The 16,933-nt window shown below is 51.8% G+C and overlaps 1 protein-coding gene across 3 annotated transcripts in view; it reads left to right on the plus strand.

Annotated features, from left to right (window-relative positions):
- CDK5RAP2 (CDK5 regulatory subunit associated protein 2) overlaps window positions 1-16,933 on the plus strand; it is a 185,789-nt gene that overhangs the window by 62,053 nt on the left and 106,803 nt on the right. For all 3 annotated transcript variants that reach the window (XM_055143649.1, XM_055143654.1, XM_055143650.1), the window contains exons 8-12: window positions 2,064-2,220; window positions 3,617-3,670; window positions 4,493-4,612; window positions 5,095-5,187; window positions 12,236-12,454. In XM_055143649.1, the coding sequence (XP_054999624.1) occupies window positions 2,064-2,220; window positions 3,617-3,670; window positions 4,493-4,612; window positions 5,095-5,187; window positions 12,236-12,454 (643 nt within the window). The remainder of the gene's footprint in view (window positions 1-2,063; window positions 2,221-3,616; window positions 3,671-4,492; window positions 4,613-5,094; window positions 5,188-12,235; window positions 12,455-16,933) is intronic.

Here is a 16,933-nt window from a genome sequence, read left to right on the forward strand (position 1 = left end):
CGAGCATCCCTCCCACCCCCATCCCATCCCCCCACCCCACCCCGCCTCTGTGGCAGGGCATTCCCTTTTGTTCTCTCTCCTTTTGGGTGTTGTGGTTTGCAATAGAGGTATTGAGTAGCCATCGTGTTCAATTTATAGTCTATACTTTCAGCATGCTTCTCCCTTCCCTCCCTTCCCTCCTTTCCCTTCTCCAACTATACTTTTCTTGGTGTTCCCTTCTCTATCTGAGCTGCCTTTCCCCACAGCATGTGAGGCCGGCTTCCAAGTCATGGAGCCGTTTGGGCATTTTGGTCGTGGTCAGGGATGGACCGTTGAGAAGGGATGATGTGATGGCTCTGGCTCGGAGAAGGAGGAGTTAGCTTTAGCTCAGCCTGAGGATGGCCTGGGGTGTGGGCTAGTAAGGTCTCCTCTGGGAGGATGACTGGGAGCTCTGGGGGCGGGGGTGGGAGGGGAGTGGTGAGAGAGGATTAAACTGGGCAGAGATCTCCCCAGAGGAACCACACGAAGACAAGTCTCGATGCAATAAGCAAAGGGCCTTTATTGACTGAGTTGCGCTAGGGCCCTCGTCTGGCTCACCAACACAGTGGCAGCCTTCTGGGAATGAGCGGCCCAACCCTCAAAAGCGAGGGGCTTTTATACCATAACATTATGTCATAGGGACTTTCCGCAGACCACCCTTAAGTCCGAAGTCTGAGGGGCTTTCTGCTCCTTGTACTTAGCTGGCAGTGGAGCAATAGCACAGCTGGTAGGGCGTTTGCCTTGCACGTGACTGACCCGGGTTCGATTCCTCCGTCCGTTTCGAAGAGCAGGCAAGCTACTGAGAGTATCTCGCCCGCACAGCAGAGCCTGGCAAGCTCCCTGTGGCGTATTCGATATGCTAAAAACAGTAACAACAAGTCTCACAATGGGGATGTTACTGGTGCCCACTTGAGCAAATGGATGAAAAATGGGACGACAGTGACAGTGACAGTACTTAGCTGATTGTTTTTAAGTTGGAGTTACATAAGGGTTACATAAGAGTTATGTATGGGTTACATGGGGGGCTTCCCTACCTGCATCTGATTGGTCACCCTTAGATGACCTCACCACGGCTATCTCACTTCGGGGAAATCATGACTCAATTCTAGGTATCTGTGCTCAATTCCAGGTGTTCTGGAACCGAAACCTAGGCTGAGCTTGTTCTGGCTTCTTTCTGAGCCTGTCATGGCGCTGCCTTTGCTTCCCTATCAGTGTGCGCCAAGGGCCAGGGGCACAGGAACAGGATGACCTGGGCAGAGAACTGGGAGGGAGGCGAGGGCCTCCAGAGGGAGGCGGAGCCGAAGCGGCTCATGCTGTGGCCCTCCCCTCCCCCCCCATCCCATCACAGATTTTACCCCTTTGGAATATCCCAGACACTTCCTTGGCTGCAGGGGACCAGCCCTTGGTGAACGGCAGGATTAAGGACAGAGAGAAATAAGAGAATAAGGTGGGGCCAGGGGGCTGTGTTCATTGCTTCCAGCCAGTAAACATCAGTACTGCAAACATTCTTTAGCTGGGCTAGACTAGCACATCCCGAGGGTGTTGGTCAAATACAAATATAGAGGTTTAGTTCAGCATAAGCATAAAGATGGGAGTAGTTGACATAAACATAAAGCGCGTCCCTTCAGGGGAAACTTCCAGCTCAGTCTCTGGATTCTGGTCCCCAGTGCTTGGTCTCTCCTCTCCCCCCATCACTGGGCCGTTCTGCCTCACCGAGCAGCTGAGCAGCTGGGTGTGGGCTTTGGTGCTGTATTTCTCCACTGGAAAGCGGTCACTCTTCCGGGGCTGACGGTGGCAACCACTGCCCACTGCTGGTCTTTGAGCGGGAAAGTGAACCCACCGGGCTGCAGGATGGCGGCTCGGAAGCTGCAGGTGAGGGGACAGTTAGGTCCCCCAGAGCCCCCAGTCTGCACCGTGTGACGCTGTGGTCGGTCAGTCATCGGACCGGCCTTCTTGCAAGGTGACCGGCCCCCTTCCTCACCTCCTCCCGCTCCGCTGAGCAGAGGGAACCGCGTAGAATTAACACTGGAATTCTGTTCCTTCAGGCTGATTGAGGAGTTGGAGCTGTCGTTGAAGAGCAAAGACGCCTTGATTCAGAGCCTGAAAGAGGAGGCCTCTCAGGCCCCCGATGGGAACGCGCCATCCGGAGACCCTCGAGGCCTTCCTGCTGCTTTGAGGGAAGAAAAGTGCCGGGAGAGTGAGGTGAAGTGATGGGACGGGAGGGGGCTTCCCCCTTAGCAGGCCAGGGTCCTCCTCAGGAAGTGGGGTGCGCGGTCTCCCCAGAGCGCATGCCCTGCTTCCCCGCACCAGCTCTTGTCAGCTGAGTGGTTTGCCTGCCTGCCGCTTCAGGGACCCCCGGCATAGTTTGATTTTCTTCTGATAATTATAGAGAGCTTTCTAACACCCCCTCCTCCCCGACACCCCCGCCCCGCCTCTCCACCTCCTTGCCTCTGCTTTACCATTTGCATGCACACACACACACACACACACACACACACACACACACACACACACACACACACACACACACACACCCTTCTCCCCTGTGTTTTACCATTTGTTGATTGCACCTCCTTGCCTCTGTTTTATCATTTGCACACACACACACACACACACACATACCCTATTCTCCCCTGTGTTTTACCATTTATTAAGTTGATTACTACCCAGGGATGTAGTTCCCATCCTTTGGGGTGTCTTTAGGTTAAGTTGTGGCAGATACTCATTTCACCTTTGTGTTCAGAGGCAGGCCTGTGGCCAGCTCTTTGTTATTATTTATTTGTTTGTTTGTTTACTTGTTTATTTGTTTACTTACAAATAAGTAAGTATTTTTCTAAGCCCAGACTCCTCCCACCACTTTTTGGGTCACACCCGGCCATGCTCAGGGGTTACTCCTGGCTTTGCACTCAGGAATTACTTTTGCTGGTGCTCGAGGGACCATATGGGATGCTGGGAATCTAATCCAGGGCCAAAGTACCATTATCTTTCAGCATAATCTCTCTCCTCCTGCCCAGGGCCAACTTGGTCTGAAACCCTGGGGGAGGGAACTGGTTTGTGCGGAACCTTAGGGTGCCCCAAGGACCCCAGTGTGCCGCCTCCTTTAGTCCTAGGCTCCCGGAGGTGGGTTTGGGATCAGGTGGGCAGGGCCCGGAAGTGCAGGGGGGCACCTAGCCGAGATCTTCTTGGTCTTGTTGGGTCGAGGTTGCCAGCTGAGGGGGGTCCACTCCCCTTCCCCTCCTCGGCTGTTCTGATGCTCAGGGGAGGTCTCAGTCCTGGGCCCACCACGGCAGAGGATGCTGCAGCCTCACCAGTGGGCGTGGGGCTGGGAACCGCCCTTTCTCTGCTCCTCCTCTGAAGCTGCCTGGGTTCCCCAGACCCCGCCCCTGAGAAGCGCCTCTTCATTGCTCAGCCTCTCCCTGCTCCTCTCTGCGGGGCTGGGGGCCGGGGGCATGTGGGGGCGGAGGGGGAATTGGGTGGGAGGGAGAGAATCCCGTGGCTGTAGGGGAAGGGGAGTAGAAGAGAAGTTCGCTCCCCTGGTTTGTGGGGGGAGGCTTTTGGGTGGCGGGTCTTCTGCGCACCCACTCATGCCTTTTCTCAGGCGGCACAGATGGACCTCCAGGAGGAGAGAAAGCGCCTGCAAGGGCAGATTCAGGTATGTTGATGCAGTTCCAGACGACAGATTGCCCACTTCCCTCTGGGTGCAGTAGACAGTGCTCCGTGGCGGTCGCTGGCCTTCATCGGAGGCCGCCCTTGTGCCAGCTGAGCTTCAGGCTCGTACCTGGCGGCTGCAGGGAAGCAGCCCTGCCCCGTGTGCCTCCCCGAGGGGGGGCCTCTCACCGGGACCCCCCCGCAGAGCTCGGGAGAGAGATCCCCACCTGCCGGCCTGAGTCTGCAGCCGTTGCTCTTCGGCCCCCCACCGGCCCGGTCAGAGCACACCCCGCCTGCATTCTCCCCCCCAGCCCCCCGCCCCAGCTCAGGGAAGTGCTGCCTGCACGTCCATTATCCACACCACAGCCTGGGAGGGGAAGGCGGCCGCGATTATCTCTGGAGTTGAACTTGGGCAATAAATGTCTGCGCTCAGGCTCCGTCATGCCCAATTCTCTGCTGGCTTTTGCGGCATTAAGGAATGAAATTAATGAACTGTTATTTCCTCCCCAAATAACCTGGTGCGGTCTCAGGCTCTGATGTGACTCTATTCAAATACCAGAAGGCATCGGAGTCCTTCCCACAGGAGTAGCTGTCACCGCCGTAACGGATCCGAGCCCCTTCTTTTCTCCCGGCCCCGTTGCCGGGAGCGGTACCACAGCCACTCGGAGCCGTTGCCCCCGCGCTCAGCTCTGCTTGGAGACATTAATCACAGCTTGACAGGAATAAGATAGAATAACTGCATCTGAGTGTGCTCTTAAAGATATATTTACAGTGCGTTTTGGTTGGAACGCATCAACTTAGTGAATCTTTTTCTAATCTAATTTAGGCACTTCAGGAGGACCTGAGAGAGAAGGGAAGAGAAATTGCGACAGAAAAGAAAAATAGTTTCAAGCGGGATAAAGCCATTCAGGGTCTAACCATGGCATTAAAATCAAAGGAAAAAGAGGTATGTCTGAGAGACCCGGAGCGAGATTTTTCTTTATTAGCGTCTGTGACTGGCCTGCTGTCCCCTCAACGCCCAGCCCTGCCGGAAGTGTATAGAAGCGCGGGGACCAGTCAGGAGAGCGAGGCAGGGCCCTGCCCGGCGGCCACGGGGCAGTGCTTTTGGGCTGTCTCACCAGGCTCTGTCCAGTAGACAGATAACGGGATTTGCACGGGTGATTTTGAATTTTCTAGTAATCGTATTGAAAGAAATGAAGTCATCAGATAAGCCAGGCATTGTCATTTCAGCGCTTTACCAGTCCAGAAAGCAACAATCATGCATTTAATGTTAAAATAAAAGAAGGCCAACAAAACCACGCCTTTGTCTTGGACGCGTCGGTCTGCTCCATTTGAAACGCCGGGTCGCCCCAGGGGCCAGTGGCTCCCGCTCTGGCCAGCGCAGCCTCACGCTTTGGACCTCGGTCACGCATCCTTGTCTTCCCCCAGGTTGGAGAACTTACCTCTGAAATCGAAGAGCTCAAGGTGGCCTTCGCCAGAGCCCGGGAGGCCGCGCAGCAGTCAGAGGCCGCGAAGCTGCAGGTGAGTGAGTGCTCTCTGGGCCGAGGCGGGAGGCGGCCGTTTCCTCCTCCAGCCCTCAGCGACCACGGGAAGCAGAGCGGGCTGGGCGCGAGACCCGCCTCAGAACCACGACAGGAAATCCTCCTCCAGGGGTGGCAGCTTCTCCCCCAGCTTCCCGCCTGCCCCGAGGGTCCGGTTCTCTCTCCCCCCACTGCGGGCCGGGGCTGTTGTCTCGTTTCATCCTCACAGCCCTGGGGGAAGGCAGTGGCCACCCCCTCAGCACTGTGGGGGGTTTGGAGACCCCGCAAGCTTAGTCACTGTCACAGAGCAAGCCTCTCAGGGCCAGATGTTCTTTCTTTCTTTATTTTATAAGATAGTTCACACTATTTGATAACATTTAATAGTTAAATACCTTCCCACCACCATTACACCTTCCCACCACCATATTTTGAATGTTTCCATCTCGAGCCCCAACCCCTGTCCCAAAGCAGAACCGAAATAATTATATTTTGTATTGTTTGTTATGAAAAACCACTGAAAATGCTACAAAAAAGTATCCTTAGAGGAAAGAGTGTGAAGATTGTTCTGTTTCAACAGGGGCCATTAAGACCTTTTTTTTTAAATTGTGCAAAAAATTTTAATAGATGATCCATCAGAGAAGCTATCCAGATAGGAAACAAACACATGTGGGGATGCTGAATAACGTTAGCCATAGAGACAAGCAAATGAAAACTCTGATATATTATAACTTCATAGCTATAAGAATAGCAAAAAAGAACAACAGAGGCAAATCCCTGACAAACTTAGTGTATTCAAGGATGATGGGCAACTGACTCTCTAAGGTAGAATGCAACATGGTATAATAGTGGTAGAATTCTCGCCTCCCATTAAGACCTTTTTTAAGAGATCACTAACATGTTGTTAAAAGATTGAGCCTTGTGTGCTTCTATCTGTATATATCTGTTAAAAAAAATTACCTCCTACTTTGAACCCTATCAATGGTCCTTCCCCCTTGGAGGAAGGGTAGGGTGTGTCCCATTCCTCGAATGTGGCTGGGCACTACAGGAATAGGTTCACTTGTGGGTGAGGCGCGAGGGCCAGATTTTAAATTCTGCCATTGCTGACTCTTAAGAGTTGGGTGTTCACTGAGCATTTACTCTGTGCCAAGCCCCGTGCCAAGTGCATTCCATGGATTATCACAACTAATTGACACAACGTTCCCTGAGGTTTCAGTATTCTGGTATCGCAGAGGAAACCCTGGTCCAGAGAGTGCAGGTTTGCAGAAATGATGAAGGGATGGAGCGAAGATTTGCTCCTAAAGCCAGGGTCACTCCCACACTCTCCCCTCCCCCCCAGCAGCCCTGCCTGTCCCCTCCCTGTTGCCAGCCCTGCCTTCCCACGGCTGCTCCCCTCTCTCCTCCCTGCGATGGAGGTTCCGGCTGCACGGTCGCTGCCCTCCTCTGCTCTCTGGCCCACGTTAGCTCTGTGATTCCAGCTCTGATAGTGTTTTCCTCCCCTACTTCTAGCTTCCTAATGCAGCACGCAACCCGTTCCTGTTAAGTTTGAGAGCTCGTAGTTCTGGCATCCGAAAAAGTCAAGTGAGGCGGATACCGTCTCCCTCCCATCTCGTCCTCCGTGACGTTTTCAGTTTCTAAGTAGCAGTGAGAAGCCTAATCTGAAAGCTTAATCTAATTTCGGAATGTCCGAGTCCCAAGATTAATGTCCTTTGCCTTTTGCGGAACTTTTCTTCACCCTGAGAAGAGTCGAAGTCATTCGGTTTCAATCATAGTGCACCAGAAGCCTAGACAAATCTCTGCGTTCGGAATCGTTGACTCTTGTGACAGTGGTTGATAAAATGGAGCCGAGATTACGTGTCACTCTGCAGATTCCCCCCTGCCTTGTGTAGGAAATAGCGTGCTTTTTAAAAGCCGGATTCTTACAAAAACCATCCAGATTTCCCATTGCTGGAGAAAAAAGACCCAAAGCATTGGAGGCCAGGACTCGCAGAGAGACCAGACATGCCGTTAAGTGTTCGGATGTTAGTGTTTTAATATTTCCCTTGCTCTGTGGGCCTGGGAAGAAAGAAAGGAACCATGTCCGTGAAAGTGTTGGCCAGGTTCATTCTGGACATTCACTGCTTTTGTAACTCTAGTCCCCGGTGAGAGGCTTGCGGGGAGATGGTCTGGGTCTCGCGGGTCACTCTGGAGGGAGACGGGTTCTGGCCCTGGGCGGACAGGAAGCAGGAAGCAGGGAAGGGGGGGGTCCTCTCCGTTCGCCCGACAAGCTGGCTGTTCGGGGTCACCCGTGGAGCTAGAGGGCTGATGAGTTTGAACCGGTCGCCAGAACTTGAACTTGTGCCTGGCTGCAAAGCCCGTGCTTCCCGCTGCTGTCTGGCTCTGTGCTCGTCTCGGTTCTTCCTTTAGGAGGTGTCTGGAGCTTCAGTGTTGTACAACCAATTGGAAACACATAATTTTTTTTTTTTTAACGTAATGAGACCTTTCGGGGTGCTCTAATAGTAGCTTGAGTGAAATAACCAAAGCTCGACAGAGCTGGTGTCAAGCCCGATGGTAAAGCGCCAGGTCTGCTGAGCTCCGAGAGCAGCTGCCCCAACCTGCCTCTGTGACAGGCGTTCTCTCTCTCTCTCTCTCTCTCTCTCTCTCTCTCTCTCTCTCTCTCTCTCTCTCTCTCTCACACTCACTTTCACTCTCTGTCTCTGTCTCTCTTTCCTTTCGAGCGTTGTGGTTTGCAGTACAGATGCGGAAAGGTTTTCATGTGTATCCCTTTTCCCACTTTTAACATTCAGTTCTTGTTCAGAATGATCATTTCTAATTATTATTGGTGACTGACCCCTTGACTCTTTCAGTGCATTTTTTGGGTACATATACATAGAACTTTGGAAAAATTAAATAGCTTCATAATACAGACTTTAAAAAAAATGCCCTTCTTACCGTGAAAGAGTATAATTACCTATGAATATTAAAAAAAAATTTTTTTTAATCTTGAGAGAATTGTAGCTTTATTACCAGTAGACTTTGCACCTCCCTTAAGTAGTTCTCCCAAAGATAACACTTATGCAATATCACAGTACAGTAGCACAGCCAGGACTTTGAATTTGGGCGCTTCATTCACTTTGCTCAGAACTGAGAAGTGTGTACAGTCTAACCCACTGTCATTGGTGGGTACCACCGGTTCTAACACACCCCTCACCCCACTGTCAGTGGCAGGTACCACCCGCATCTCTCACTGGAATGCGGCTTCATTAACATGCATTGCAGTGCTGGTGTCAATGTGAAAAATCTTTAAAGAACTGCGTTTATATGTAAATATATATATTTTTTAATCAAACAATTTTTTTGTGTGTTTGGGAGCCACACCCAGCAGTGATTAGGGATCACTCCTGGCTCTGCATTTGGGGGTCACTCCTGGCAGGGCTTAGGAGACCCTATAGGGCTCTGGAGATTGCACTCAGGTGGGTCGCATGAGAGACAAGTGACCCACCCACTGTCCCACTGTCCTATCTCCCTAGCTCTCTAATTTTTTGTTTGTTTTTTGGGTCACACCCAGCGATGCACAGGGGTTACGCCTGGCTCTGCACTCAGGAACCACTCCTGGCGGTGCTCAGGGGACCCTATGGGATGCTGGGAATCGAACCTGGGTCGACCACTTGCAAGGCAAACGCCCTCCCCGCTGTGCTATCGCTCCAGCCCCTCCCTAGCCCTCTAAGATGTCCTTTTTATGAGGAGGAATAGGGTGGATTTAAATCTGGAATACTCTTCACCAACTGTAACTTTGGGCAAGATAGTCGAGCTCTTCCAGGCTGCTTGCACATTGGAGTTCCTCAAGCTTGGGTTTTTAAAGAGAGTCTGTCATCGTTATTTACACGATGATGATTTCACACAGCGTTCATGCCTTTATCATGCTTATTATTTTTAACAATAACCGTAGCTGTTCTTTGTTTAACAAGCTCCTGACTGGTGGTTGTGTGTGCCTCCCCTCCCCCCAGGGCCCCCCCCCCCCCCCGCCCCGGTTCAGTCTTGCTCCTTTCTTGGTGTTAATGAGATCTCTCTGCGCCGTGTGAACACGGGTGCAGGAGTCTGTGATTCCTAGGCTTCCGTGTGGACTGATGACAGTGTGGACGGATGACAGGCTGGGCACTCAAGTTCTGAGGCTCACTTTAGTGGGGTTAAGTCATCTGCACTCTGCAGCGTTGATGATGTAAAACAGGACGGGAAGTGTTGGAAAAAGTGCCTGGTTTCACAACTCCTCTAGACCCAGCGCTTAGTGAAAGGTAACTCCGGAGGTTGTGCAGTGGACATTTTCCCAGTCATTGTTTATCTTGTTTATTTTTGTAAAGCTTGTTATTAGTTTGTTTAATTGCATCGTGGGGTCATCCCTGGCAGTGCTGGGGCGTAATGATAAGTATCATTACTTACCGTGGTTCACTACTCGGGGTTCTTTCCCAGTGTGCTCCGGGCACCGAGCGGTGCTGGGATGGAACCGGGGCTCTGGCGTAAGACGCGTGTGCCCTCTCGGCCACCTCCTGGGCCCCTTTGGGGTTTGTTTAAGTAAGCACTGCCCCGGGTACCTGTTCTTTCGCTTCGTGACCTCTGTTTCCAACCTTTTTTATTTAAATTTTTTTTTTTAAATTTTTGGGTCCCACCCAGCGATGCTCAGATACTCCTGGCTCTGCACTCAGGAATTACTCCTGGCGGTGCGTGGGGGACCACATGAGATGCCGGCGATCGAACCCAGGTCGACCGCCTTCTGTACTATCGCTCTGGCCCTATTTATTTATTTTTGTGCATGAGGAAAAACGTGTGCTCCTGTTAAACCGGTTTTGAAATTGGAGTGGGAACCACTGCCCCCGTCCCTGGGTGTGTCCCGAGTAGCGGATGGGCGCAGAGGGGGCTGTGGGTGGCCCAGGAGCAGCCGGGGCTTCCGCCCGCAGATGGACTGTGGGTGTAGCCCACCCCGCTGGACGGTCGACTGGGATACCAGGACAGCGAAGACTGGAGACCGGGCCGGCGAGTGAGTGCACGAGCGAGGCAGGCATGGCTGGATTTTCTGGGAACCCAGGAACCCGGAGGCCCGTCCTTTTACTTACTCCATCCCCCTGCTGCAGCAAACACTAAATATTCCCGACTCCTGAATTTTTTTCCTTGTTGTTTTCCTTTTCTCTCTTCCTTTTCTTTTCTTTCCTTTTTTTTTTTTTGCCCCCTTTGGCCATGCCTGGTAGCACTTAGGGTTTACTCCTGTCTGTGCATCCGGGGATCACGCCTAGCGGGGCTCCGAGATGCAGTGATGCGATTTGAACTCAGGCAGGCTGTGTTCGAGGAAAGTGCCCTGCCCACTCTACTATCCTTCCAGCTTCAGCTTGTGGATTTTTTTTTTGAGCTTCAGTCCAATTCAGAGGAGAGCTTGAAAAGAAGAGTTTATTTTCTTCTGATTTGTAAGTATTAGATATGCTGCTTCTAACCTCTACTCTCAGCACCCCAGAAGACAAAAAAAAAAGTAAAATCAGGCAATCAGGAAATCAACCAACCATTCTTAACAGTTTCTTGTTTTTGCTTTTGTTTTTTGTATATCCATAGAGTTTATTTTTCAGATCATTTGCGGCTTGGTCCTTTTATTTTTTTCATATAATAGCATGAGTTGGAAATGTTCCCACATTGTCAATTCTTTGAAAATATAATTTTAAGATTTCATTGTGAGACTTTATCCTGCTTTAGTCATTTTCATATTCTTGCACATTTAAGTTGTTTTTTTAAATTTTTTTTTTTTTTTTACTGTTGTGGGTGATTCTGTGATGAATGACTGGGTAGAAGGCTTTTTCCCTCTTGTATTTTGTTTTTTCCCCCTGAGATTGAATTCTGGGAATCGAATTATTGGGCTGAGTGTGAACATGTTTATATTACACACATACGCTTGAGATATAAAATCTTTCTATAGGGAATTATTTCAATTTGTGTTCCTGCCATCTTATTTTCTGGTTCTTAGATGCTTGGTCAGTGCTTGAAAAACAACTAGGAATTGCACTTTGTCTTAAGCTCGTCAGCATTGGGTAGATTCATTGAAACGGTTTCTCCTGTTAAGTGATTGCTTGTTTTAGTTTGTTCATTTTTATGATTATTGGTGAGTTACAACACTTCTTCATGTGCTTGATGATCACATCTGTATTTTTCTGATAAACTGCATTGAGGAAATAATGATGTTCTTGTCACGTTCATTTAGTCCTTAGAGACATTCAGTCCTGTAGGGGACCTTGGGGGCAGGGCTTACAGTTCTGCTCAGGGACCACTCCTGGTGGGGTGCCGGGCATCGAACCTGGGTCAGCTGCGTGTAAGGCAAGCTCCAAACCCCCTGCGCTGTCTCTCCGGTCCCACGGGTATCCTCCCGCGGTGCAGCTGGACAGCCGTGCCCACCTCTTTTCTTCTAGATTGCTTTGGGCTTGAACCTTCCTAATCCAGAACAGCACGGCCAGTGCTCTGTGCTCCAAGTGAAGCTCTTTACCTGTGAGAACTAACTTCAGTTGCTTCTAAAGCCTTTATAAAAGCTCACCAACCTTAGAGCTTTGGGAGATAAATTTGAAAAACATAAGGAAAATATCAGCTGTGTTCCCACCGCCACTGTGAACGTTCTGTGCTTTTCCTTCCTCTTTGTTTTGGGATATTAACCGGCAGTGCTAAGGGTTGCTCCTGGCTGTGCACCCAGGAAATACTCCTAGCAAGTGCTCGGGGAACCATATGGAGTGCCAGTGATCGAATTGGCTTTGTGCAAGGCAAATGCCCTTCCCATGGTACTATCAGTCTGGCCTTTCCTTTCAGTCTTTAAAAAAAAAGCAGCAAACCAATCGTCTTTTACATACTTATAAACACCAGCATCGTACCAAGGACAGACCCTCCTTTGTTCTAGCTCAGACATTTCATTTGGCTCTTTGGGTCCTGAGTGCCATGGGTGTTAATCTCCCCCCTCCTGTCTCCCCTCCGCCACCCAGGTGGGAAAGGGGCCTCCATCCCTCGGGTGCTCGGACGCACCTGGTCCATCTCCCGCTCTCTCCCACTTCCTCCAGGGCTCGGAGGGCTACGAGGCGGCGCTGTTAGAAAAGGCAGCTCTCCTGACCGAGCTGCGCTCGGAGAACCTCAGCAAGAACACGGAGAACCAGAAGCTGCGTCGGAGCATCAAGAAGCTCACGCAGGAGCTGTGCGACGTGCAGCAGGAGCGGGGCCGGCTGGAGCGGGAGCTGGAGGAAGCCCTGGGCGAGAAGAGCAGAGCGGATGACACCATTCACGTGAGCACCGAGGGGTGGGGGGCTGGTGGTGGTGGTGGTCTGGGCTCTGCTTGTTTGTGCTGTCAGGGAGGGGCTGGTCCACTGCAGCCGACACAGGAACCCCTTCACACTCCTCATCTCATCCCCTCGAAGGGGCCGGTCGCGGCTCTGCGGTGTGTTGGCCGTTTCCACGCCCGTCCACGCAGAGGCGTCCGTTTCTGGAGCCGAGTGGATTCCCGTGTCGGGACGCGGCCTGTCCCTTTCCTTCCCTTTCCGGCTTCTGTGCTGGTTGGGATGAGCGGAGGTTGTGGTGCCTGCACGAAGGTGTGTTAGGGGTCCTCTCGCTCTTGGGGGTGTCTGCCGGGAGCGTGGGGCGCATGCGCGGGTGTGCCACCAGTCCCGCTGCCCCTGGGTGATGCTCGCCTGGCCCCTGCGGGCTGGTGCCTAGGGTCCAGCTCACGGTCTCAGGCCTGCCCGCTGGGGCCTTTTGCCACCGAGGGGTCCCTGGGACCTTGTGTCCTGCCTTCCGAGCTCCCACAGCGTCCTGCTCTGCTCTCGTTAGTGTGTGTCCTGTGTGCGTGTTTGTGGTGCTGTGTTCTCTCTCTAGTGTGTTCGCTTCACACGCTTGTCCTCAGTATTTCTGCTTCATCACTTGATTGTGCTACAGTTCATTTAACTTGTCTCTGTAGGACATTTAGGTCTTGACATACCATTTTTGGGAGGGCCTTATAACAAATGAGCAGCAAACATCCTCGTACATAAATATTTATCTACTGAGTATATCTCTGGGAGGAGTATAGTTACGGGACCAAAGAGTATGACTATTCCTAACAATATTTTGTAGATATACTCAAATTTTACCTCCAGACAGATTATACCAGGCTTCCTGATATGAGACCCATTTTTCCCCCCTAAGATTGTTAAGCGCTAGGTGTTAAAAATTCAAAATAATCTCCCTGAATGCTGTTATGTTTAATAGCATTCGTTTGTTTGTTTGTTTTTTCCTTTTTGGGTCACACCCGGCGAAGCACAGGGATTACTCCTGGCTCTGCACTCAAGAATTACACCTGGTGGTGCTCGGGGGACCATATGGGATGCTGGGAATTGAACCTGGGTTGACTGCGTGCAAGGCAAACGCCCTCCCTGCTGTGCTATTGCTCCAGCCCCCAGAGCATAGCATTTGAATATTTAAACCTATGCATCCTGTGATGTGTGCTTTGGCCTAGCTGGGGAGAAGAGAGTCTGGTTTGGGTCCAGCTGATTGTTCGCATTCAGGCAGTCGTGCAGGCTAATGGGCTCGCCTGCGGGGGCCCTGGGTTGGGGGGGAGTGACTCGGGAGCCTGAAAGGATGTTTCCAGCCACTGAGATTAGACTGTGGTGGTTGCTGGACGCAGGGACCCTGGGGCCCCTAGTTTGATAACCCTCCTGCTGACCTGCTGGCAGGAGGACGGAAATACATACACGTTTATATACGGCACGAAAACCTTGATGATAGCCTTGGAGATAGTGTGGGCTAAGGTCCTTGTCTCGCGTGCAGCTGAGCCGGCTTCCGTCCCTGGCTCTGCATTACGGTCCCCGAGCCTGGCCAGGAGTCACCCCTGAGCACAGAGCCTGGAGTAAGCCCCAAGCACTGCCAGGTGTCAACCCAAGAGCTGAAAACAATAAAGGAAAATAGTTAATGACCGTTAAGAGAGCAGTGGTGGAAGTCTAGAAAAATAGGGAAGTGTCAGCTATAATTTCAGTGTCCTTGTAGGGTCTGTGTTTTGGGGTCACTGTTTCGTTCTGTACCGGGCCCCAGTCTAATCAGGCTAAGCCCCGTCCCAGGTCCTTCAGTCCCTCCCTCTGTCACTTGGCTGTCCCCTGACCCACCCTGTGGACACCTCGGAGTGAACATGTTGACTGATGTGCCCTTTTGGCCAGAATTCTAAGTCCCTTCTCTGTTGCACATTTTGGCTGTCGAATGCCGCAGTCTTTGGGCATAAGTGCATTTTCTCTTGAAATCCCTAGGGGAGATTCTGAAGAGTGAGATTATTTGCTCAGACCTTCAAATGTTTAATGTAATGTGTAAACATATCATTGGAAAAGGGTCTGTTACTCTTGTCAAGCATTTGAATCAGCTGCCTGAGATGACATCAGTGGCTTTGTTGCAAAGCACACACCCCTTCCTCCGTTGTCAGAGCTGTTGGTCCCACAGTTCACTCGTCCCGTAACCCTGGGGCTTCTCCAGGGACGTGGGACTGCTGTTGCTAACAGTCAGAAACCCCCAGTGCGTCTGGGAGTGGGAGAAGGACGCAGTGAGAGTTTAGGGAGAAGTATACTGTGGTGAGGGTGGGGATTTTTTTTTTCTTAGTGAAGTAAAATTTTTTTTTTTTCTTTTTGGGTCACACCCGGCAATGCACAGGGGTTACTCCTGGCTCTGCACTCAGGAATTACCCCTGGCGGTGCTCAGGGGACCATATGGGTTGCTGGGAATCAAACCCGGGTCGGCCGCGTGCAAGGCAAATGCCCTACCCGCTGTGCTATAGCTCCAGCCCCAAGTAAAATATTTTTTAAAAAAGAAATTTGCTTAAGGAAATGTGAGTGGAGAGAAAGAGAGAGACTCATGCTTGAGAGAGAATGCGGGCTCCCCCAGAGTAGAAAGAGCTGGCCGGGAGCCTTTGGCGGCGAGAAAACCCCTGCGTGGACAAACACAGGGAAAGGGAACAGGATGACGTAGGTGACAGGCTGTTGGGAGGACAGAGAGGCAGTCTCTCTCATTGGCTCTGACAGCTGGCTTCCGGCTCGCGTCGGCATCCCTTGCCTCTGAATGTCCGGGCTCCCATCTTGCCCCCTTACTTGGTGAGGAAGGAGTTTGCCACACTCGGTAGGGCTGCCGCTGTCTCCCTTAGGATGGCCAGGGGGGTGGGGGTGGGTGGGTGGGAGAGAGAGAGAGAGAGAGAGAGAGAGAGAGAGAGAGAGAGAGAGAGAGAGAGAGAACACTCAGTTGTATCTGCACACGCTGCATATGCACACATACCCTCATATGTACCAGAAGGATGTGTGTATAAATGCACATACATCTGCATATGTGCAAAAAGTGTGTGCACATGATTACACACGCACACATCTGCAGTCATAGGCCACGTTCCCTAGAGCCACATGTTTTGGAGGGGGCGAGGTTAATTAGCAGTTGCCCAGAAAAAGCGTTGCTTCTGTTGCAGCTGTGTTTTCCATATTTTTCCGGTTTGCTTTTGACCCACACGTGGCGATGCTCACTACTCCCAGCTTGGTGTTCGGGAGTGATCCCTGGCAGTGCTTCACGGGTGACACAGTGCCAGGGATTGAACTGGGGTCGGTGGAATGCCAGGCAAGTGCTTTAGCCTCTGTGCTCTCCCTCCAACCCCCGTTCTCAGTGCTGACTCGGAGCTTCCCAGCCTCTCCCGACTGCTCTCCAGGGCAGGTGGACAGGGGCACTTCCTGTGGTAGTGCTGTTTGGCCGCAGGGCCTTTGTTTCTGCAGAAGGCTGTGGCCAGCACAGTTCCTGTTTTCAGGCATGTTTGGTTCAGTCCCCGGCACGCTTCTCCTGCTGCCCCCGGGCTGGGGGGCTGGGGCAGGCCTCTGGTGTACTCCGAAGTCTCCAGACTGTCCGTCTCTTCACTTGTCACTCACAACCCGGTGGTTTTTCCTGAGTTCAGAGAGGTGCTCGAGGGGTTATGTGGCAGACCCCATATTCCCTACCTGGCATTGCCAAGGGTCCTCATGCTCCCCCGGGAGTGATGGCTGAGCACAGACTGAGCCGGAAGTGAGCCCTGAGCACCCCGCCCCCCCCCCCCCCCCGCCAAAGGAATATCTCCCCCATTTCACAAATCAGAGTCTCAGAATTTCTCCATAGAAAACCACCCACGTGTTCTGTGGATCTGGGACTGTGTCCTCTTCACTGCGGGACTTGGCCGGAGACATGCTGTGCTGGCCTGTCCCAGTGTCCGTGCCAGCCCCCTCGGGCTGTGCTGCAGGGCCGGGAGCGCCACACCTGGTCCTGGCTTACCTGTGGCCGAGGACTCTGCATCCTCCCTGGAAGGTACTTGCTCCTTCTGCTCAATAAATTCTGGTTACGTGAGTTGGAAAAAAAGAATTATTTTGCTTTTGGCAAAAAGGAGGATTGATACATTTTAAGTCAAGCAGAATAGTATGTTTTCAAGAATTCCAAAGTGGAAATATTCTGATTATTTGACGCTTTCATAGGGGCAGCTTGTTCCTTCGTGTGTTTCAGAAATACCTGCCGAGATCCATGGAAAGTCACAAAGTTAGATAAGGTTAAAAGTGTCACCAAAGGCACGAGGGTCCAGGAGAAAGAAGGGAGGCTGGTGAGGTGGAGCCAGGGACGGAGCAGGAATGTAACGTGGGTGCCTGTCCCGGCGCTAAAGAGGGGACTTAAAATTCAGACGGCAGCTCCCGGCAGCGAAAGTAGAAAGGGGCAAATTCAGTTCCGAGGTCTCCGGCGTGTGGGAGATGAACATGTTG

The sequence above is a fragment of the Sorex araneus genome, chromosome 1 (genome assembly GCF_027595985.1).
Source record: "Sorex araneus isolate mSorAra2 chromosome 1, mSorAra2.pri, whole genome shotgun sequence".
Lineage (NCBI taxonomy): Eukaryota > Metazoa > Chordata > Mammalia > Eulipotyphla > Soricidae > Sorex > Sorex araneus.